Here is a 23189-nt window from a genome sequence, read left to right on the forward strand (position 1 = left end):
TCCTTTCCCCTTTTTCTTTCTTTCTTAATAACCCACTGAGCCCAGTTGGAGCTGCCTCTTGTACACGGGTATAGGCCATCCAGTGGAGCCTGGGCATCCTACCAGAGAAAACTGACACCCCCCCCCCCCCCCCCAGCCATTAACTGACACTAGCTCTCAGTTAGAGATGGGCCTCATGAAGCCCCTGCCATTTGATGCTGTCGTGGTGAGAACCACAGCTGTCGTGGTGAGAAGAGGACGTCGTTTGACAGCGGGCTTCCCCAGCCCCGGCTCCGACAGTCTTACCATCTTTCTTCTGTGTTCTCTGAACTGTGGTAGAAGGGGCTGAGAAGACAGAGCTCCTCCTGTTTGGGCTGAGCAATGCATAGTCACGTGTTCTCTGCACTTGGGTTGTCAGTTTCTGTGATAACCACCATCTACTGCAAAAATAAAAGGAAGCTTTTTTTATGTTTTTAATAATGCTCTTATATGGACAAGTTTTACTAGTAGAAAGATTTTTTTTCTGTGTTTCAATTTTTTTCTGAGACTGAATTAAGGTGATGCCAACTGTGTAAAATACTGTCCAGGTGTAGTTATGGGGGTTGGACTGGGACTCAGTTGGTAGAGTGCTTGCTTAGTATAGAGCCCGGGGATCAATCTCCATTACCACATAAACCTGGGCATGAAGGTACGTGTCCCAGCCCTTGGGAGGGAGAAGCAGGAGGATCATGAGTTAAGATGATCCTCTACTTCTTAACAAGCTGGAGGCTTGGCCCAGGCTGCCTGAGCTCTCCTCCACCAATGCAGCTGTGTAAATGTGTGCATCGGTTAAAATCAGTTAAAGCCTGTGGTTAAGCTCCGTGGCAGAGTACTTCCTCAGAATGCGTGAGGCCCTTCAATCCCTAGGAGCACACACACTACATATACATGAGTCAAAGCAAACACCCACCCGATACAATTGCAATGACAGTCAGTTGGTTGTTTATCATCTATGCTGATGATGCCACTTTATACACCGGTGTCATTTCAGGACAGGAGTTACTTAGGGAAATGGATGTAACCCACAGTTTCATGGTGGCAAGGCAGGTGGCTTGAACTACCTGGGGTTGGTCTGGGGTTATGGGAGCCTGCAAAGCAGCTTGCTCATATTGCCTGGTGACAGGTGAACCAGCTCATAGTCTCCACATCTATGCTTTTTGCTCAAAATTAGACAGTGAGTCCCCATGTCCAAAAGATCACGCAACCTCTCCAAAAGTCCCACCAACTAGGCACCAGCTCTTCAAATGCAGGAGCCTGTCAGGGACTTTTCCCATTTAAACTGCGACACTGGACTTAAAATTAACATTTTTATCCTTGGTATCATTTTTCATGAGCTATGAGATAAAAATAACATTGAATTATTTTAAAATTTATATTTAACATTTAAGTGATTATTTTGCTGAGAGTGTATGAACATCAAGTGTATTCAATATAATGGGCAAATTCTGGAGTTGTCTATCTATATACTACCATACACTTCAATTCCCTATATTGATAGAGTCATGTTTAGGTAGCTAGTAAGAATTTGTATTAATTTTTTTTTTTCAAAATAACAGCACTTAGGAGTACACGTTACATAAGGTTGTGCTTATGGCATGTCTGTTGCTGCAGCAGCCTGTGACCACACCTGACTGTTTTCTCCTGCAGTTTTCGCCATTCCATGCGACAGTGCTGGCCTCCTGTTCCTATGACTTCACTGTAAGGTACTGAGACTTTAAATAAATTCTGTGTGCAACATCAAGTAGCATTTGTGTCTGTGCAAACCTCGTGTGCCTTTCCTGCCTTTTCCTCCTGACTGGTCACTCTGTACCACGTCCTCTCTTCCTGTGTGCTCTAAAGTCAGTCTTGGTCTGTGTGAGGATCTGAGCATTGAGCTTACACTGGCCTTGTTGTGTTAACCCCCCAGAGCTCCTCTCCCTTCCTTCTCAGTCGGTGTTTGATCTGGCAGGATTTCTATGACAGTCTTCGTGTAGTGCGTCCTTCCGATAGAACAGATTGAGGCGGTGCTGGGAGAGAAAGTACACACCTCTAACTTGCTTGTCTAGATGGAGTCCGCATAAGAATGCAAACGGGCTGGAGAGGTGGTTCAGCAGTTTAGAGCACTGGCTGCTCTTCCAGAGGACTCAGGTTCAATTCCCAGCATCTACATGACAATGCACACCTGTCTGTAACTCCAGTTCCAGGTCTTCTGATGCACACACACACACACACACACACACACACACACACACACACACGCAAGAGAAACACCATGAACATAAAATAAAAATAAATTACATATATTTTAAAAAAGAATGTGGACAAACCGGGGAATAGAATCACATTATAGCCAGGTTGGGGGCGAGTGTTGTTTATTGGTCTTGCCCCATGTACCCGGTCTACCTGTGAACTCCATGTGCAGCTGAGGATGACATTGCACTCCTAATCCTCTTACTCCTGCCTCCCTAATGCTGGGATTGAAGGCATGAGACAACCTAAAAAAAGCCATCCAGTGATGATTTTTTTATTAGAAAGATCAACATGCTGGCTTCTGTGTTGTAGCAAATGTGTGTCAAGTAGTTACAGATACATTTTCATAGTTAAGCTAAAATGATCATTCTAGCCTCAGAGTTAACACTTTAGATTCTTGATATTTTCATAGATATTCCAACCTTTAAAATATTTCTTTATGTGGCCTTCAGTAGTAATAAACCAAAACTTAATTTTTTTAAGATATATATTTTGGCAAGAAAAATACAGTAAGAATTTAATGCTGTTAATATCAAACTGTGTGTACTCATGTTCCACATGATATCTCTCTTAACCTAGCAGTATCAATGTTTGAGTCCTTTACAGGACTCAATTGTATAGATGTTGTGATGGTGTGAATGAAAACAACTCCCCACAGGCAAGTATGTTTAAATACTTGGTCCCCAGTTGGTGGAACTGTTTGGCAAGAACTAAGAGGTGTGGCCTTATTGGAGGAGATATGTCATTGGGGACAGGCTTTGGGGCTCCAAAAACCTGCACCATTTCCAGTTAGCTCATTGTTTTCTGTTTGTGGATCAGGAGGTTAGCGCTCGGCTCCTGCTCTAGCACCAGGCCTACCTGCCTAATGCCATGCTTCTGGCCAGGATGGTCATGTCCTCCAGCCCTCTGGAATTGTAGGCCCCCAACTGAATGCTTGCTTTTATAAGTTGCCTTGGTTAAGTTAGCCCAGCAATAGAAAAGTAACTAAGACAGATGTACGTAACCTCAAAAGTCACAGGTATTTATGTGTCTGCTATTATCTATCAGGCATTGTAATCGACAGACTGAAGTATGTGCCAAGGAAATGTATAGTTATTTACAACTTTTATTTTGTTTTTAACTTTTCTCGTTGCTGTGGTGAAATACCTGACAAGATACAACCTCAGGGAAGAAAGGTGTCTTTTGCTTTACAGTTGGAGGAAGTACAGTCAGTATAGCAGCAGCAAAGTGGGGCAACTGTTCACATTGTGTCTGCCGACAGTCGGGAAGCTGAGGACGGACAGGAAGTTCCTGGAGCTAAGAAACCTTAAGGCCTGCCTTAGCACCCCACTTGTTCCAGCTGCTCTAGCAAGGTCCCATTTCAAGGCCCATCCCAGCTGGGGTCCAAGTGTTCGGAGACATGAACCTATAGAGGACAGTTTACATTCAAGCTATGGCAGAGAATGATTAAAAAAAGGGGGGGGGGGGTTGGAGAGGAGAAGCAGGCTTCAGCCTGCCAGTTTTGTTGGTATAGTAAGAGATACGTAGTCACAGATACAGATGGAGAATAATTGAAGACATCCTCGTAGAATCATTAGGGATGGCATGTACTGGAGTGTCCTCATAATGGAGGCAGGCTGTCTCCTAGCCATATAAACTTGAGCAAGTTACAGGAAACTTTATTGTAGCTAGAGTTTTCCTGCCTGGCCCACAGTCAGGGCAAATCTCTCTCACCTGCCAGTCCCACAGCCGCTCAGACCCAACCAAGTAAACACAGAGACTTATATTGGTTACAAACTGTATGGCCGTGGCAGGCTTCTTGCTAACTGTTCTTACAGCTTAAATTAATTCATTTCCATAAATCTATCCCTTGCCACATGGCTCGTGGCTTACCAGGATCTTCACATGCAGCTTGTCATGGTGGCGGCTGGCAGTGTCTCTCTGACTCAGCCTTCCACTTCCCAGCTTTATTCTCCTCCTTGTCCCGCCTACACTTCCTGCCTAGCCAATGGCCAATCAGTGTTTTATTTATTGACTAATTAGCAACACATTTGCCATACAGAACATCCCACAGCACTTTATGGCCTAGATTCCCATCTATAAAATAGAGATGGTGGAACATACAGCATGGGGTTGTTGTGATGACCCAGGGACTGACATACACAGATGCTGACACACTAGGTGCTACCTAAGTGTCCTGCTGTCATCAGCCTTACTGGCGGAACTGGTGGTCACGGGGCCCCCTGTATCTTTGAACTTAAGGTCCATCTCAACTCTGTCTTCAAGGGTGAAGTAGTCACTTCTTATAGAGAAGAAAAACGGTCCACACTTGGCCTGCTGATGCTCTCTCCTCTTGGAGCTGGGAGAGAAGTAAAGCTGGGTGGGGGGTTGGGGGGGGTGGGGTAGGGGATACGAAGTCACAGAGAGCCAGTCCCGTCCCTCCACCCCCTTACTCTTTGGAGAAATTAGCAAACACGCTCTGGGCTAGACATCTCTAATGCGTGGCTGTTGGACCTTCAAGTCAGTTGACTTGAGGTGAAAGGCTGCCTCCTCCATTTGCTAGTCATGGATTAAAGGAAATGATACCTCCTTTGTAGGAGTGTTTGGAGGACTGGATGAGGGAGTACCCAAAACGTTCTTGGCACATTAGTGTCTACAAAATAGCAGATGTTCTAAATTAGATGCAAATAATAATAATAAGTTTCCTACTTTAAAATGTAAGAACCTCAGGCAGACTAGAGGTGTTAATCGTTCATGCTTTACCTAGCATTGCGTTAATAAGATAGTTATATAGCTCAGAGCCACTGAGGAGCCATGTGAGTAGGACTTTTATTGCACTGTGAAGGTGGGTAGAAGTGAACCCAGCGGTATCGTGCAGCGGGAACCAGAATGGGTCGTCATGCAACAGTGAGTAGGTACAGCATTTTATTCAGATCCACAGCTAAGGGGCCACTTCTGGGTTCATACTGTTTGAATTTGTTCTCTAAATTACTATATATTATGTACAGTTTGGTTAAAGAATCTCTATGGCGACAACATGATATAATAGAAATAGACAGTTTAAAATCCTGGAGTTTTCTATCACCAAATATATTTTATATATATATATATAAACTGTATACATTCTCTATACTTAGTTATATAATTATACTTAGTTGCTAATATTTATTATATAGTTAATATTTATTTGGTATACTTAAACTATATACTCAGTTATTTAATGTGTAACTTTATTTAATTGAGTTATATCTTTTATGCTCCATCTCCCCCAGCCTTTATGTCCTCCATAATGTTTTTATGACATTTAAGTATCTTTAAATAGAAGCTGTACACATTGTATGTGGCACATACTAGACATCCAATAAACCTGAGTTTTCTTTTTTAAATTTTGTACTTACGTAGTACCATTTCACTATAAATGTATATTCTAATATTTATGATTACATGTATAAGATTTATAAAAGCTAATGAAATCACAGACACTCAAGACACAATGCCTGAATTTTTAAATGATGTAGCAAAAATATTACACACACACACACCCCACTATGTAGAGAGAGGACGCTAAGCAAATAGGATAAAGTTTTAATAGTTGGTGAACTGGATGGATATATGGCATTCATTATATCAGTCTTGGCATTTTTGGGTGGATTGGTAATTCTCAAAAACACTGAAGGAAAAGTAAAATATTTACTCATGCTAAATATGGTACTAAAATGTTTCTTACTGGTGCCTTTTAATAGTATGACATGATATTTAATTTGGAGTAAGATAAGGATCGGTTATTTTACCGCATCGCAGGAAAATGATCTTTAATTGGATTGTACTAACTTAGAACCTGGACAAAGTGCATTACCCACCCAATCCCTTTATCGTTGTCACATTCACTCATGGGTCTGCTGTCTCTCACGAGTGTCAGCGCTGCTGTGGCTGACGGCCTTCTTGATCCTTGTGTTTATTAGCAGAGATTTCCAAGGCAGATACTTCTCTCGTTCCCCCTTCCCCTAAAAAAAAAGGTCAGCCAGTGTAAACAGACAGTATAGCTGACTATGTACTCTGTCTCACAAGGCGTTCGTTTCCGCCTTACCTAGCCCCTTCCCCACAAAAAAAGGTCAGAGAAAGCAAACAGCTAAGGAATGGGCTGAGTTGCAGCTTCTGATGACTGTCTTTTAAGACAGTTTCTGATTCCTCTACAGTTTTCCTCACCTGGCTAATGGTATGATGTTAATTGTTAACCTTTGCAAGGCCTGTGACTGAGTTAATAAAATGATCAAAGATGTGTCTAAATGCTACACCTTCGAGATATGCTAAACATAAAGACCTCTGTCAGCCAAGCACGTTTTCCCATGTTGCAGCACAGTTTGATAGACTTCTCTGATAGAAGTAGGGTATCTCAAGGTAGTTTTTGTCTTTGGCTTTCTTTTTAAAAAGGATACCTGGTCTCCTATTTGTTTAATTCTTGCAAGGGCACTTTAGTATTAAATGCATTTTGTGTTAACAGAACATATTGTTTGATTCCAGGATAGGATCTGTGTATTTTATTGTTTATCTCTAGCAATTGGGATATGCTAAATAAATGTTTACAAATGTAAGTGAATTTAAATTCGGTGAAAAATTTAAATTTGGTCACTTTGATTATAAAAGCTCACAAACGTGATTTCACTTTAGTTATGTTTGAAGTAGTCATTAAAAATGGAATTTAATGCACAGCATCCTGTTTGAATGGGAAAATGTTTTTAAGGAGAAATGGGGCTGTTTTGTCGTGTTCAAGTTAGAGCTGCTTTGATGAGAGGTAGAGCAGCCCCAAACCCTTGGGGTAGTTACACTGGTGTCCCCATCAATACATTGGAGTCGAATGCAGGGATTTTTTTAACTACAAAGTAACATGTGATATATGCTAAGTTGCTATTTATTTCCCATATGACATGTACAAATCCTGTGTCAGTTATTGCCATATCGGAAAGTTCTTTTCATGGAAAGTTCTTTTCATGAGGTGAACTGTAACTTGGTAAATTAAATGCTAAGTAAAATAATTTCCTATAAAATGAGAGAACATACCTTAGTTAAGAAGAATTTGTAAGCTGGGCAGTGGTGGCGCACTCCTTTAATCCCAGCACTCGGGAGGCAGATGCAGGAGGATCTCTATGAGTTCAAGGCCAGCCTGGTCTACAGAGCGAGATCCAGGACAGGCACCAAAACTATACAGAGAAACCCTGTCTCAGAAAAAAACAAAACAAAAACAACAACAACAAAAAAAACTTGTGAAACTTTTGGTTTTAAGTACCGTGCTTTTTAAGTACAGAACGTTTTTCGAATTCTTTAATAAAATGCTTCTCTTTAAGAGTCACCCAAGTGCATGTCTAATCCACAGCTAATGTAAGCACATGAATAGATGGGGAGGCAGGGAGGGGTTTATCCCTGGCGTGGAGCAGTGTGAGGCACTGCTCTGAACTCTGAATTGTGCTGATTAGTTCCAATGGAAAGTTTTTGGATCTTGACAGCTACTTTGCATTTAATTTTTAAGAGTTCTGTTGTGTCGTTTCAATAAGGCACTGAAATAAACTTGGTTGGGTATGTTTTCTCTAAGGATATGTCGCCTTGTCTCATTCTATAGAAGGCAGTAAACGACATACCTGAAAATGAAGAAAAGGTTGAGTATATGATTTAGGAAGATAAAGTCAGAAGTAAGGAAGAGAAGAATTGAGAGTGATTGCCTCTGAAGCGAGGGGGGAAGGGCTGCACGGGAGACTGCTGCCCCACCGGGGACCTCGTCTGTGCATTGCAGTTCCTGAGAGGTGTGGAGGTGGCTGAGCAGGCAGCCTTGGTCTTTCCTCCTGCTCGCTATTTGCACAGGAGTGAGCCTGTTTACTCAGATCAGCTGGGTTCTACACGTCAGCTGGTCATAGTTTAATATGCTCTGAGAACTCAGGGCTAAATAATTCACCCTGACTGAGGTCTGTACTGAAACCCCAGTCTAGAGTATGGATTCAACTTAATGGGATGAACTATAAAGAGACTGTGTGCACTAGTTATTATCTGTTTTCATCTGACATTCAGCAGTTTCTGTCTTTCTATTATGTAGGCATGTGTGTGCCTGCATGTACACATGTGTGTAAACCAGAAACCCTTTACAGTTAGTGGGAGGGGGAATGCTTCTCGAGACCAGAGCACAGCAGGGTCTGTGGAAGGAACTGAGGCTGCTTTACTCTGAATACCTGCTGCTGCTGCTGCTGCTGCTGCTGCTGCTGCTGCTGCTGCTGCTGCTCTCAGCCCCTTTGGGACTGATTTTCTTTCTTTGCAGCACCTCTCATGACCTGTCACAAGAAAAGAAACAGCATTACTGGTCTGCTTTTTCTGTGTTTCTGTCCCTTCCTGTCTCCTCCCCCATGTCTGTCTGTCTCCTCCTGTCTCCTCCCCATGTCTGTCTGTCTGTCTCCTCCCCCCCATGTCTGTCTGTCTCCTCCTGATCTCTGTGCCAGTGTCTGCCGAGTAGGGAGTTAAGGCAAGAAAGGAGACTGACCGTAAGCTGTGCAGACAGTTTGCACCTTACAGCCCTGCTGGATGAATTCATAGCTATGTAGCTACAGAATGAGGACACTGAGTATTTCATATGGTAGAGCCAGGAAGTGGTCGGAGCACAGCTGGACAGGTGCTACTATTTAGGTGTGATGCTCCAAGACACTTGTTCAACAGCATCATCTGCCTGTTTTTCTGCAGAATTCTCAGTAGCCCTGGTCCCTCCTTTCCCGTAGTAGTTAACAGTCCAAATGTGCAGAGGCTGTTCTTATGACATTATTGATCAAGATTCTGATATTGATATTATTTCATAAGAAGTTTTTCCAGTTTTCTCTTCACTAAAATATTTATTTAAAATTGAGTCTCACAAAAGGTTTCATGATTCTTTATACTAATAAACAATGAGCTCTAAGAGAGCTTTTCCTTTTCCTTCCTCTTGTTGAGATGTGGTGTTCTTTATGTATCGTCCCGCATGCCTGTGGCTTACAGCCATGAGTACTCCCAGAGCCAGCCTTCCATCAACCTAATGGTTTTCTTTAATTTGTCAAGTACTCTAGGCTGCATGCTGTGTGGTTCCTGGGCTTGATGCTTACTGTGATGAATTGGAGCCTGCCTCTTGAAAATATTGATCTGATTAAAGTTTTAATTGAAATATTATAATTAATTCATTTTGATAGAGAAGCTAAGTCTAGAATTTTCATTGTTTCACCTTGAACATTTGTAAACATGGTGTAGCTTCTGGATATTTGTGGCTTTTTAAAAGTCATTTTTGAAAACTATTGAGTAGTTTTCCAAAATTAATCATTAATTTATTTTACATTACAAGGCAATTAGAGCTTTTCAGTTTTAAACTTGATTTTTGTTACAGTTATTAGTTCCAGAAACAAAACAAAAGAAAAAGCTAAATAGCTTTCCACTTATGCAAATCAGTAAGCATTAGATACTGATAAATATTTCTGAGTGGATGAATTTTTCCTCTTTGCAAATTGTTTTGCTAGGCTACAGTTTTTATTTTTAAGCTCCCTTAAAAGTGATAAGACTATTAAAATACTGAGCCCATGACTTCATCATGAGTCTTGGTGTTGGCTTTTATGTGCCACTCAACAATCAACTTCTTTTGATTTCTAGTTTTCTGACATTCACCGCAAAAAAGGGAATTCTTTGTGTGACAAAGGAGCTGACCAGTTGAATTCATGTAAGTTAGGGGGAGGCAGCACAGTAGATGAGAGGATGGAGTGAGTACTTGCAGAGATATTAGAAGAGGAAAGACATTTGGGAACTCTGTCCTGGGAGTTCACACTTACGCTGGCTCATCCTTCTTTAGGGTGTATGTTTTGAGCACAAGTTCTTTGGCTAATGGAGTTCTGGCATGGGCTTTAGCTTGTGGGATTTTCTATGTAGTTTGAGAAGGTAGGAAGAAACTGAGTTGGTGCAAGATGCAAGCCCATTGAAACCTTTAGAATGTTAATCAAAACTATCTCTAGAATCCTAGACGGTGCCTACATATGATCTCCTGAACTCCCTTGATTGGTTAGAAAAGCTATTGGGCATGTTAGTAGAATGTGTACTTTGGGGCTGCTGTTTATGAAGTATGGTGTCAAGGATCACAGGATTTTCCATGGCCTGTTCCCCTTAGCCATGAAATGAACTTATATCTGTATGTATCTTGAAATTTAGGTGATGATCAAAAGCAGATTTGCATGTGTCTGTGTGCATGTGTGTGCACAGGTGGAGGCCGGAGGACAACTTCACGTGTCTTTCCATAGAAACCATCAACTTTGTCTATTGAGACAGGGTCTCTCAGTGGAACCTGGGTCTCTGAATTAGGCTAGGCTGGCTGCCATTGAGTCCCGTCTTTGTCCCCTCGATGGCTGGATTACAAGCATACACCACCATGCCTGGCTTTTTATGTGGGTGCTGGGGATGGGACTCAGGTTCTTATTCTTGCATGGCACATACTTTACCAATTAAGCTGTTTCCTCAGACCTTCAAAAGCAAGTTTATAAAACAACACAAAAGCACCATCCAAACTGCACTAAATGAGTAATCTTGCTGGAGATAGACTGAGTAAAGTGGGAAACTCAGTCTTGTATCATTTTAGTTTTTTGTTACTGAGAAGGAAGAGTTAACATTGTGTTTCATTATTTTCTAGTAATAATGTAGAAAATAGCAGCCTTGTCTATAGTTTGCTAAAATAATTTACTTTAAGTAACAGTATTACCTTGCCTCTGGTAAAGGGTCTTTGTCCCTTCCTAGAATTTTGCTGGAGTTGCAAGAGTGTGAATAAATTCTCACCAGTGGCAGCCTCGGGAGGGACAGGGATTTCCATAGTACCAGCTTGGGACGGCAGCCTGCGAGAGCAGCCTGGGCATCATTTGAGACTTTTTTCTTGCACAAATTCTTGAGCAATTCCAGACCTTCTGAATTTGTGTGTAATAAGTTCTCCCAGTGATTCTGATGTGAGTTTTAAATTTGAAAACCCCTGGTTTAAAAATCAGTGACTCAGTTGTTGGGTAATGCCCCCACCCAACATAGAGTTTAGGCTGTACCTTATACTCACCTGGAGAGTCTCGACAGGCCTACAGCTGGGACTTACTCACTGATTTTTTTTTTAATGTCTCTTTTCAGTTGATTTCAGTGTAGCCAAGGTTAAGAACCACTGCACTGGTGGCTTTTCCTTCTGCCCGAAATTGCTGTTGGTCTAAGGGGGACTTTATCATGTCTGTTGAAGTACATTCAAGAAGCCTTGTTTTAAATGGTGGTTCCCAAAATTAGTTCACTGGGCCCCAGCATTCCCTAAGATAAGCTTTTCCTTGATGACATCAGTTGGAATTTTCAGGCACAGATTGGAGGGATTTTTCTGTTTCTGAGTGATTGGAGTATTGAATCCATGGTCTGTTATTTGGGAATCTGTTATCTGGCAGTGGAGACATTTATTTTCCATCCATTCATGAGTATTCTTTGGGTGTGTGGGGGTCTGTGGAGCACACACTTTGTTTTTCCGTGCTGGGAATTGAACCCAGGGCCTTGCACATGCTGGTTTAGTGCTCTCACTGAGCTGCATGCCCAGCCCATGTCAGACACTTTATGCATGCAAGAAATAGAAAGAATAAGACTCTGTCCCTCCATTCAGGGGGCTTAGAGGGCACCAGAGAATGACAGATCTGTAAGTTAATCCATAGAACCCAGAAACGTGGGGATCATTCTGAATTTCTTTGTCCCATGAATCACCCCTTTATTCTATGTAAATATCCCTGCAGTCCATCACGTTGTTTTCTTCGCTCCTGTCCCGAAACGAGCCCTTGATGCTACCATCTCTCTTGAGACTGCTGATCTCCCCAAACTCACTTTCTGCAAGGAAGTCCGTTTTCTCCTAGTGGCCAGAGACATCTTCCTCCCTCCCTCCCTCCCTCCCTCCCTCCCTCCCTCCCTCCCTCCCTCCCTCCCTCCCTCCTTCTCTTTCTTTTTTTGAGACAGAATTTCTCTACATAGCCCTGGCTGTCCTGGAACTCACTCTGTAGACCAGGCTAGCCTCAAACTCACAGAGATCCACCTGCCTCTGCCTCTTGAGTACTGGGATTACATCTGTGTGCCACAATGCCTGGCCCCAGAGACACCTTTTAAAGCAAAGCCAACTATACTACATAAAGATGTCACTGGTAAATGACTGTCTGAGTTATGGGACCTCTTTACTAGCTTCATGATATTAGATTTGTAGATTTAGACTTTTCCTAGTTGGATGTGGTGGTATATGCCGGTAATCTTGGGAGCTGGGAGATAGAGGCAAGAGCATTAGGAGTTCAAGGTCATTCTCACCTGCACAGCGAGTTCAGTGTCAGCCTGGGCTACAAGAGGCATCCTGACCCTGTTAGCTTCTTGAGCCACAGCTCCCCTTTCGCTGTTCTAGGCCCCTTTCTCTGCCCTTGCCCCTGTTACCTACTGCCAGGCTCCTGCTGACCCAGGCAGAGCTGCTCCTCTACTTTTCTGCTTTCTACCTGACTGGTCCTCAGCCTTCAGATCCAAGCTCACTTTCCCTTACTCCAGCTGTCATTCTTACATATACTGCATTGTCTTTAGGGAGGATGGGGCACATGTCACTTTTGCTGCCATATGTGTTTTGATAGCTTTTACATTTATTCTTTATTTTCTTCGCTGGAGATTGAACCCAGACCTCACATGAATGTTAAGTGCATGCTCAACTTCTGAACTAACTGCCTACTTTGGCAATTAAAAAGAAAAGGAGAGGCAGTCCATCAGTCTACTCCATTGACTTGTGAGCTGAAGGAAGGCCCAGCCATGTTCCTTTGGCTTATGGTGCTTAGCATCATAGCATCCATATCGTGGGACCTATAGACTGTTGATAAATTATTAAATGAATAGAAAAGACCTAGGACATTTTATGCTTATTGTTCTCGAGACTACTTGGCCACTAGCAACGCAAATGGAGGAGACTGCAGTGGTACTGTTTAAAGTTGGGAAAATACAGCTATAACTGATACATGGGCAGTACACTGAAAAGAGCCAAAATAGGTCCTTGTCCTTTTTGTGTGTGTGTGGTGGCAGAGTCATAAAGAATTGACAGCTAACTCATAGGCTGTCGTTGGTCAAGGGGAAGGGTGAGGTTTTAAGAGTATTTTGTTTTTGCTGATTTCATCTCTTACCTAAGCTTCAGCAGTGTTACTATAGATATTTCAGATTACATTTCAGGGAAACAAAGTAGCTTCTGCTTAATTCTTGAAATAGTTTTGATGTTCTATTTAACAGTGCTTTATACTTGCTTTGTTACAGAACTGTGGAGTCAGAAGGCAAAAAGCTACTTGTAATATGATCTCCAATTTAAATGAAAAATGTTCTACAGTTCTGTCATATTTTAATCATTGGAGTCTTGTCCAGTATTTACTTCCCATCAGAGAGCTTAAATAGTCAGTGATTTTATCAGCCTAGAGACAAAAGGGCACCAAGTAGTGTATATGCTGCACCAAAACAAACATTTCACTTGAAAACAATGTGCTTTATCTGCCCAGCTAATGTCTGTGGGCCGGCTTCTACCAGAAAAGGGCAGGGCAGCCCCTGTTCTGCTGCGGTGAACCCTTGAGTCCAGGACAAGGATGCAAGGGTGGAGCAGGCTTCTCACAATATTGCACAGTGAGGAAACCTGGAGAAACACACACTTTGCCTCTCATAACTCACTGTTTCTGGTGGAGCTTGAGTGGAGATAAGTGTAGCCATTCTGGAAGTGTGCATACTGAAATATCCACATGGCTGCTATTACAAGTATTTCTTTTCCTGTGGCAGAGGACTAAGGGAAGTAATACAAGTATTTCTTCTGTTATTAAAGATCTATTTGCAATTTGAAGATAAATTATAGTCTGATGGCATACTGCCTCGTTTGTCTTCACAGTGTATTTAGCTTGTGAGACTCACCACATTTAATGATATTTTTAAAATGCATTTTAGTGTACAAACATTTTTTAGATTATATTATTTGTGTGTGTGTGTGTGTGTGTGTGTGTGTGTGTGTGTGTGTGTGTGTGTTTTAACTCTCCTAGCTCCTGTTTCCCTCAAGGTTGAGAAAACTAAAGCTTCAGAAGTGGGGTCATCTCAGCGCATAGGAGGCTAAGGCAGGAGGATCAGGAATTTAAGTCTAGCCTTGGATGCATGAGCCAGCTCAGGGCTATCCTGGGCTACATGAAACCTTGTCTCAAAAAACTGAAGGGAAACACAACAGTAGAAGAGGGAAGATACTAGAAGCCATCCTTCTCCATGTTTAGTAAATCCCTTCCCAGTTGGCCACTATCCCACTTAATGGATTACAATCTTCACTTAATTTACCCAGGGTTTCTCAGGTATGCTCTTGAGATGGTTTTTGGTGGTCGCTTGCTTGTTTTGGTGTTTTATTTAGGGCTTTTAGTTGTTTTTACAATTGTGGGGACTTCTAACATGTATTTTGTTTGAGGTTTTGTTTTGTTTTGTTTTTTAATAAGTTCACACAGACCCTGATAGATATTCCTGTAGTTACGGTAGCTGTGACTAGCTTTAGAACTCAGAGGCCTTTAAGGCATGTTTCCTTGCTGAGCGCATCTGAATTGACTTTGTTCAAGTCTAAGCCTCCTCACACTTGTAGCCCACTTTGATGGCTCCACACACACACACGTCCTTCTTAGGCATTTTCATTTTCACGAAGCCCACTCTTGGTGTCCCGCAGCATTACCTCAATTGGCTCACAGCAGCAATAACAGAAATTGTATTCTGGGAACCTGTTTCTTTCTATTATCTTTGAAAACTTCTAATATAGGAAGCCAATTGTTGCAGTTTATATAAAGATGATTTAGCTTACCCAATCTACTGAAATAACCATAAATCCACAGCTCAGAGAGCTGGGTATCTAGATTATGTGAGCTGGCCACTCAAGATCCTTTGGGTGATGCCATTGACTGACAAGAGGCAGCTGGTGACACATCTCTATGTACTGAAGAGGTCTTAATAATATTTTTCATTATGTAAACATAGTTTACATATGGTCTATAATTTCCCAAAGGAGAGTTTCTTCCTGAGTGATCGATGAACAATGTGCTTGTAGATGCAGGTCCAGGGCCTGATGATATGTTCCTTTCCTGGGGGCTGCTAGAAAACTTAGCCTCCTGAAGTATCTCCCTGTCAAGTACATATGACTTCATGGGATGGATTGTTATTTATTAATCTCATTGAAAGTTCCAACTTACTTTCCTAGCTTTAATTTTCCCTTAACTCATTTTTGTCATACTAAATGCGTATTTTAGAAAACATTATGAGTGTTTGGAACATTGTGAATATATGCAAAATCATCTGATTATTGTCTCAAATAATGCAAATCAATGTATAACTAGTTTTTAAAAACAAAACTGTACAATTACAAGTTTACTTTTGCTTATATAAACATCATTAAGATTCAGAAAATTTGATCTTGGTACAGTTCACTGTCTAGGAACAAGTATGCAGAAGCAAGAAAACTACCATTAGCATTTCTGAGGTCTGTGGCTTGTACCCTCAATTTATTTTAAAAAGGCACCTTTTCAAAAGTAAAATTTTCTCCCTAAATATCCTGTAGCTCTCAGTAATCAGATAAATGAGCTATTTGTTCAGTGTCTCTCTGGTCCGCACACAGGAGATTATCCATAGCAACAGTCCTTTTCAAAACTTAATAGTGGCAGCGCTGTGTTTATTAGGGAAATAATACCACCAGGTTAAACAAACCGTGACTGTTGGTTCTGTATGTTTGCTCTCTTTCAGAGGGACCAGCCCAACCTTCAGTGTGTTCCATGTTGTACATCATTAGACAGGCTGAATTAGGAGATGATTCCTAGGATTCTGAATGTGCTGTTTTTATAACATGGTTAGAATAAATAGAAAGATGTTAAGCAGAGAAAGCTGTGGAAAGCTTAAGTACTATTTTATGTATTGAAAATAGAGCAGATTTTCTGAACAACAGAAATCAGAGCTGTATTATGGTAAATATTGTCATTCTCAGTTTATAAAGGAGAAGTAGAATATAAAATACTGGCTTGACTCTGGAAATGGCATTGATGGGGAATCTCTAAGAAAGGCTACGCCTGAAAAGAGTTTCAGCATTTACAGTGGTGTTCACAGAGAACAGATTCATTTTAAAGAAACCAAATTACTGTTGAAGTGTAAATTAAACCTAAGTGCTTTTCATGCTACTTGTTAGGAAATGAAATAGAATTTAAAAATCACAGAATGAATGGTAAGCGTTCATCTGATCCAATACTCTTGCTTTCCAGACATGATTGCTTTTAGAAATCCCCATGAAAGAAAGCAGTGTCTCATTCCAAATGGCCTTGTAGAGTTTAACAGTTTATTTTCTAAACAAAACCTTTTTCTGAGCTTCCATTTCACAAGCTATCAAAATGAGAACACAGTAATGTTTTAAAAACTTGGCAGATTGGTAATCTGTTTTGTTCTTTGGTCTAATAGAATGCAATACATGCTTTCCTTATTAGATAGTTTATGTAAATCAATAGTGGGGCCTGCATTTATGAATTAGTTGAGCCTGTTGTGATAAAAATCTTTTCTATGTCATATATCTACTTGCTAATAGAAGTGTTTTAGACTTGCATTTTCTTTTTCTCTCCTCTCTCTTTTCATTGTCACAGATTCTGGAATTTTTCAAAGCCTGATCCGCTTCTGGAAACAGTGGAACACCACACAGAGTTTACCTGTGGCCTAGATCTCAGTCTCCAGAGCCCCACTGAGGTAATGGGTGCAATTGCATGATTTTTCTATCTGCACAATTAGCAAGTAGCTTTCTGTGTGGAACATGTAGCCCTCAGGGTGTCTCCATGTGGAACATGTGGCCCTCAGGGTGTCTCCATGTGGAACATGTGGCCCTCAGGGTGTCTCCATGTGGAACATGTGGCCCTCAGGGTGTCTCCATGTGGAACATGTGGCCCTCAGGGTGGCTCCATGTGGAACATGTAGCCCTCAGGGTGTCTCCATGTGGAACATGTGGCCCTCAGGGTGTCTCCATGTGGAACATGTGGCCCTCAAGGTGTCTTCACATGGAACATGTAGCCCTCAGGATGTCTCCATGTGGAACACTTGACCCTCAAGGTGTCTTCACATGGAACAGGTGGCCCTCAGGGTGTCTCCATGTGGAACATGTGGCCCTCAGGGTGGCTCCATGTGGAACATGTAGCCCTCAGGGTGTCTCCATGTGGAACAGGTGGCCCTCAGGGTGGCTCCATGTGGAACATGTAGCCCTCAGGGTGTCTCCATGTGGAACAGGTGGCCCTCAGGGTGTCTCCATGTGGAACATGTGGCCCTCAGGGTGTCTCCATGTGGAACAGGTGGCCCTCAGGGTGGCTCCATGTGGAACGTGGCCCTCAGGGTGTCTCCATGTGGAACAGGTGGCCCTCAGGGTGTCTCCATGTGGAACATGTGGCCCTCAGGGTGTCTCCATGTGGAACAGGTGGCCCTCAGGGTGTCTCCATGTGGAACATGTGGCCCTCAGGGTGTCTCCATGTGGAACATGTAGCCCTCAGGGTGTCTCCATGTGGAACAGGTGGCCCTCAGGGTGTCTCCATGTGGAACATGTAGCCCTCAGGGTGTCTCCATGTGGAACAGGTGGCCCTCAGGGTGTCTCCATGTGGAACATGTGGCCCTCAGGGTGTCTCCATGTGGAACAGGTGGCCCTCAGGGTGTCTCCATGTGGAACATGTGGCCCTCAGGGTGTCTCCATGTGGAACAGGTGGCCCTCAGGGTGTCTCCATGTGGAACATGTGGCCCTCAGGGTGTCTCCATGTGGAACAGGTGGCCCTCAGGGTGTCTCCATGTGGAACATGTAGCCCTCAGGGTGTCTCCATGTGGAACAGGTGGCCCTCAGGGTGGCTCCATGTGGAACATGTGGCCCTCAGGGTGGCTCCATGTGGAACATGTAGCCCTCAGGGTGGCTCCATGTGGAACATGTGGCCCTCAGGGTGTCTCCATGTGGAACATGTGGCCCTCAGGGTGTCTCCATGTGGAACATGTGGCCCTCAGGGTGTCTCCATGTGGAACATGTGGCCCTCAGGGTGTCTCCATGTGGAACATGTGGCCCTCAGGGTGTCTCCATGTGGAACATGTGGCCCTCAGGGTGTCTCCATGTGGAACATGTGGCCCTCAGGGTGTCTCCATGTGGAACATGTGGCCCTCAGGGTGTCTCCATGTGGAACATGTGGCCCTCAGGGTGGCTCCATGTGGAACATGTGGCCCTCAGGGTGGCTCCATGTGGAAAATGTGGCCCTCAGGGTGGCTCCATGTGGAACTTGTGGCCCTCAGGGTGTCTCCATGTGGAACATGTGGCCCTCAGGGTGTCTCCATGTGGAACATGTGGCCCTCAGGGTGTCTCCATGTGGAACATGTGGCCCTCAGGGTGGCTCCATGTGGAACTTGTGGCCCTCAGGGTGCCCTCACTCAATTCACCTGATCTTTGCCTGTGAGTGAGTGCCGAAAGGGTGAGGAATAGAGTGTGCAGAAAAGAGACTCCAAGCCTTCCTCTTCAACGTTTGTCAAGCTGTTTTGGAGTGTTTTGTCATCGTTGAATTGTCATAGGTAGTCCGTCTTGTTTGTCATTGATGACCTTAGATAATAAAATGTGGGCAGGGAATGTTCGACTTCCTTGACAGGAAAAGGAACCTTCCCCCCAAATGCCGAGTCTAAAGTGCCTCTCCCTGAGGCAGGAGGAGAAGGGAAAGAAGAAGGGGAGTGCTCTGTCCCAGAGCTTGGCAGCAGTCAGGAGCTTGTAGTCCTGGCCTCAGCACTAAGCAGTCAGGTGACTGGCAGATTGTTTCTCCCTGGACTGTCACCCTTATCTCCACACTCCAGGCCCAATGGAGGCTTCAGGTGGAGAGCCAAGGAGAAGAGAATTTCTGTTTTAGTCAATAAACTTGGTACTTTTCCTCTTCTGTCCTCTTGAGAACTTGAGGTATTTTTTCAGAGTTCATTAAAAATCATATTGTTTTCATGTGAGAAATTGTAAAGTCAAGTTGGGAACGCCATCACCCAGGAACGCCATCATATGAGTAATACAAAGCTTGATAGCACAGGCTGGGAAGGACGTAAACGAGAAACGGTGATGTGTGGGTGGGGCTCAAGGCTGGTGGAAGAGTTTGCCTTTGTGCTAAATTTTCAAGTTAAAAAGAAAATCCCACTTGTCACTACTGTATACCCACCTTGAAGTAAGCACACAGCCTTATTTTATTTTAGGAACTTAATGACATGATTCTAAGTTTAAAATAGTCCCAATAAACTTTTAAGCATTTAAGTTACCACTAAAATAATTGTTTTAAACTGATTTAATAACCTATCAAAAAAAAAGAAAATGGAATTGTCTTTAGTGTAAATATAATATGTTGTAAGTGACCTAGCTCCTTTTCTGAGAAACATTTATTATTGCTATTTTTAAAGAAGGTAATTGCAGTTACTTGCTATTCTAATTTTGAAAAGGCTGTAATGTATCATTGAAACAAAGCAATACCAAAGGATCAGGTACAAATGTACATGGAGTATCCATTGTTACAGAGTTTTATTACCTGTTCTCTGTCAGACCCAACCAGGACTGTGGTGGCACCTGCAGTTCCTATGTCCTTCATTGTGGTGGTTCCTTCCACCTGCCTGAAAAATAGCCAATGTTTCCTGGACCTCCCATAGACCGGGTTATTAAAAGGGAGTGACAAGAGGTTTATTAACCAACCACAACAGTAAGAGATTATATTGCAAAGCCATCTATTTGTCTATAGCCTGGCAATTGACGTGTGTCAATACCTTTGATTAACCAAATTCCATTTATATTAAGAAAGTATAGTTGCTGTTTGAGAGCAGCCAGGAGGAGTGGAGAAGCAGAGATCTTTAACTTGTAACCTACAGTTCAGATGTGCCAGACCCGAGACCCGAGACATAGGAGTGCCTGCTCGCGCTCTCTCTCTCTCTCTCCTCTCTCTCTCTCTCTCTCTCTCTCTCTCTCTCTCTCTCTCTCTCTCTCTCTCTCTCTCTCTCTCTGTGTGTGTGTGTGTGTGTGTGTGTGTGTGTGTGTGTGTGTGTGTCTTCTCTTCTTTCATTTTAACAGTTCTCTTGCTGGTTAAACTATTCTACAGTTAATGGCTTAAAATAAATTGTTCTATTTGCTCACAGGTTTGTGAGTCAGCAATTTGGGCCCATCAGTTCTTGTGCTGGTCTCACCTGGGGCCCTCCCATGGTTCCTGACAGCTGGCAGCTTAAGTAGAGCAGGGTGACCTGTGGCGACCTTATTCACATCTATCTGTCTGGTAATGCCGGTTGCCATCTGGGCCATGAGTCCTTTGTAGAAGCCCAGCTTCATCTAGCCATAGTGTGCTTCCAAGACAGCAAGGGCGAAAGCTGCAAGGCATCTTGGGACTAGTCTTGGAAATCACATACCACTGTCTATGACTCGAGCTTTGAGGAGCTGGGAAGAATTTGTAGTTATATAGAGTTTGCCTTGTTCACCATTGTTGATAATTTTGATGTCTCTTCATTGTCCTCCTTATAATGCGTGGCCAAATTCCTTGGTTGCCAGTCAGTGCAGTTTTATCCTTTGTTCATATTTTATTCTCTTAGAAGAGGCCTCTCACCTCTTAGAGCCTTCCCTAGCTACTCACCCCTCTGTGGTGTGATCTGAGAAATGACGGGAGCTCACCGACTGCTCTCAGGACTGTGTGAGTCACATCTGTAATCCTTGTCCCTTTCAGTGTCTCCATTCTTGAAGATCTGAAAACAGCTCCAAAGGCATTCTTACACCACTTTCTTCTCAGCGGAGTGTAAGATCTTCTCTTTAAAGGCTAAAACCTGACAAATAAATGTCTAGGGTCGCTCTTTAAGGACAATTGTGGAGACGTACTCTGTGTCTTCCCTTGTTAACCAGCTTAGTTACCTTCATTTAAGACAGTCTTCCTTTGATAGTTTTCTGTCTGATCATGAGTCACACAGTCCTTGCATTTCCCCTTTCTTCCTTTATCCTTATTCTGTCTGAATGGGAGAACCCTTTTCTGCTGTTAGGTTTGTGATATTTGGCCTGTAATATGCCCACTTATATAACTGACATTCCTTTTCTATATTAATTTATCTTTAGAACCCCTGACTTTGTGCTCTGTGGCATCAGGCCTGATCTTTTGGAAGCTCATTGATACTTTGACAGAGTGTAGGCCAGGTAGATTTAGGTATCTTTACACATTCTTTCTACAGTTCTTTCTCTCATCAGGATATTTTAACATGGGCATTATTAGTTCATTTTAATAAAAATTAACTATTTTCTCATGATGAAATTCAGGCAGTTACATTTGGAAGATTGTGTGTGATCTTTAGAAAGAACTGCTAAATAAATATTGGTGTTCTGGTCATTAAAAAAGAAATTTAAGCTTTTAATTTGAGTATAAGCATTCTAGTTTGAAAAATTCACTTGTACCTTACAAGCATGAGGTCCAGGATTCAGTTCTCCAAACCAACAAGCAAACACATTAAAAACGACCTAGGTGTCTGTAATATCAGCACTCCAGAGGCACAGAATCAGGAGGTGTGCTGCAAATATGAGACCAGTCCATATTACATCACTAGACTCTATCTCAAAGTCAAAGAACTACTAAAATGGAAAACATGCTCACCCAAGAAAAAACATGAAGTGTCAGAGTTACTACCAGATCCTCTACGATTGGAGTGTGGATACCAAGGTAAGGGTTGTTCCTTGAACTTGATGTCTTCCTCTGAGTTATACTGGACAAATGTCAGATATCTCCCATAGCTTGTCACTTCTTTCTTCACTTACCAGGATCTTCTGCTGGCCATACTTAGCTTTGTAGTCTGTTACCTAGTCAAGCTTTTACCATCATCTTCCTGGAATTTCCCAGTTTGGACAGCTTGAGGTAGCTGATGTTCTAGCCAGTGGCTGTGTTCTGAGTGAGTTGAGAGTCTAGGAAGCAAATAGCATAGATCTGTCCTGTTCAATCTGTCTCCATAGTTCAAAATCCAATAAGCATTAAACACCTGGCTGGAGCTAAGAGGCTGTGGATGTCAAGTAGCCTGCCAGAGCTGACAAGTTCTCCGTCTATATAGTGGTGACAAATGTGTTGGACAGGTGGCCCCAGAGTTTGTTAAACATCTGGTTAGTTTGTGTCAACTTGACACAAGATAGACTCATCTGGAAGGAAGCTCTGTTGAGAAAATGCCTCAGTCAGATTGTCTGTAGGGCATCTTTTGGATTAATGATTGATATGACAGGGCCCAGCCCACTGTGGGCAGTGCCATCCCTATCAGGTGGTTCTGGGGGATATAAGAAAGCAGGCTGAATAAGCCACAGGGAGCCAGCTAGCAAGTAGCCTTTGTCTATGACCTTTGTTTCAGGTCCTTCCTCCAGGTTCCTGCCTTTGGTTCCTGCCCTACTTCCCTTCATAGTGGACTACAAGCGTAAGCTAAAATAAACCCTTTCCTCCCTGGAGTCACTTTTAGTCAGTGTTTTAGTACAGTAATAGAAGGCAGGACAATGCATCAGCTGATCTTGGCCTCTCCCCAACAGGGAGCCGGGCAGCAGCAGCCTGTACTACTTCTTGCTGGTGTCCTTCAGCCTCTCACCCCTTCAGCTCTTCTGACACTCCTCTTGTGATGTCGGATGCTCTTGTTCTTTTTGAATAGTCTAGTTTTCATTATCCTGCCTCTTCTCCCTCACTGTGTCTCGGGGAGGCAGCTTCTAATCTCCACCTCACCCCCCATCTGCCTTCCATCAGCTGCAGATACCCTGCCAGGCTTTCCCGTCTGCTGTTTAAAGGCTACCAGTCAGAGTCTTCTTTCTTAGTTCTGTTTTTGAGACAGGGTTTCTCTGTGTAGTGTTGGTGCCTGTCCTGGATCTCTCTTTGTAGATCAGGCTGTCCTCAAACTCAGAGATCCACCTGCTTCTCCCTCCCAAGTGC

The 23189-nt window shown here is 42.9% G+C and overlaps 1 protein-coding gene across 1 annotated transcript in view; it reads left to right on the top strand.

Moving 5' to 3' along the window:
* Pex7 (peroxisomal biogenesis factor 7) overlaps positions 1-23189 on the top strand; it is a 64646-nt gene that overhangs the window by 34704 nt on the left and 6753 nt on the right. The window contains exons 8-9 of the mRNA XM_059272687.1: positions 1666-1721; positions 16893-16992. Of these exons, the coding sequence (XP_059128670.1) occupies positions 1666-1721; positions 16893-16992 (156 nt within the window). The remainder of the gene's footprint in view (positions 1-1665; positions 1722-16892; positions 16993-23189) is intronic.

Source organism: Peromyscus eremicus, chromosome 8b (assembly GCF_949786415.1).
Source record: "Peromyscus eremicus chromosome 8b, PerEre_H2_v1, whole genome shotgun sequence".
Lineage (NCBI taxonomy): Eukaryota > Metazoa > Chordata > Mammalia > Rodentia > Cricetidae > Peromyscus > Peromyscus eremicus.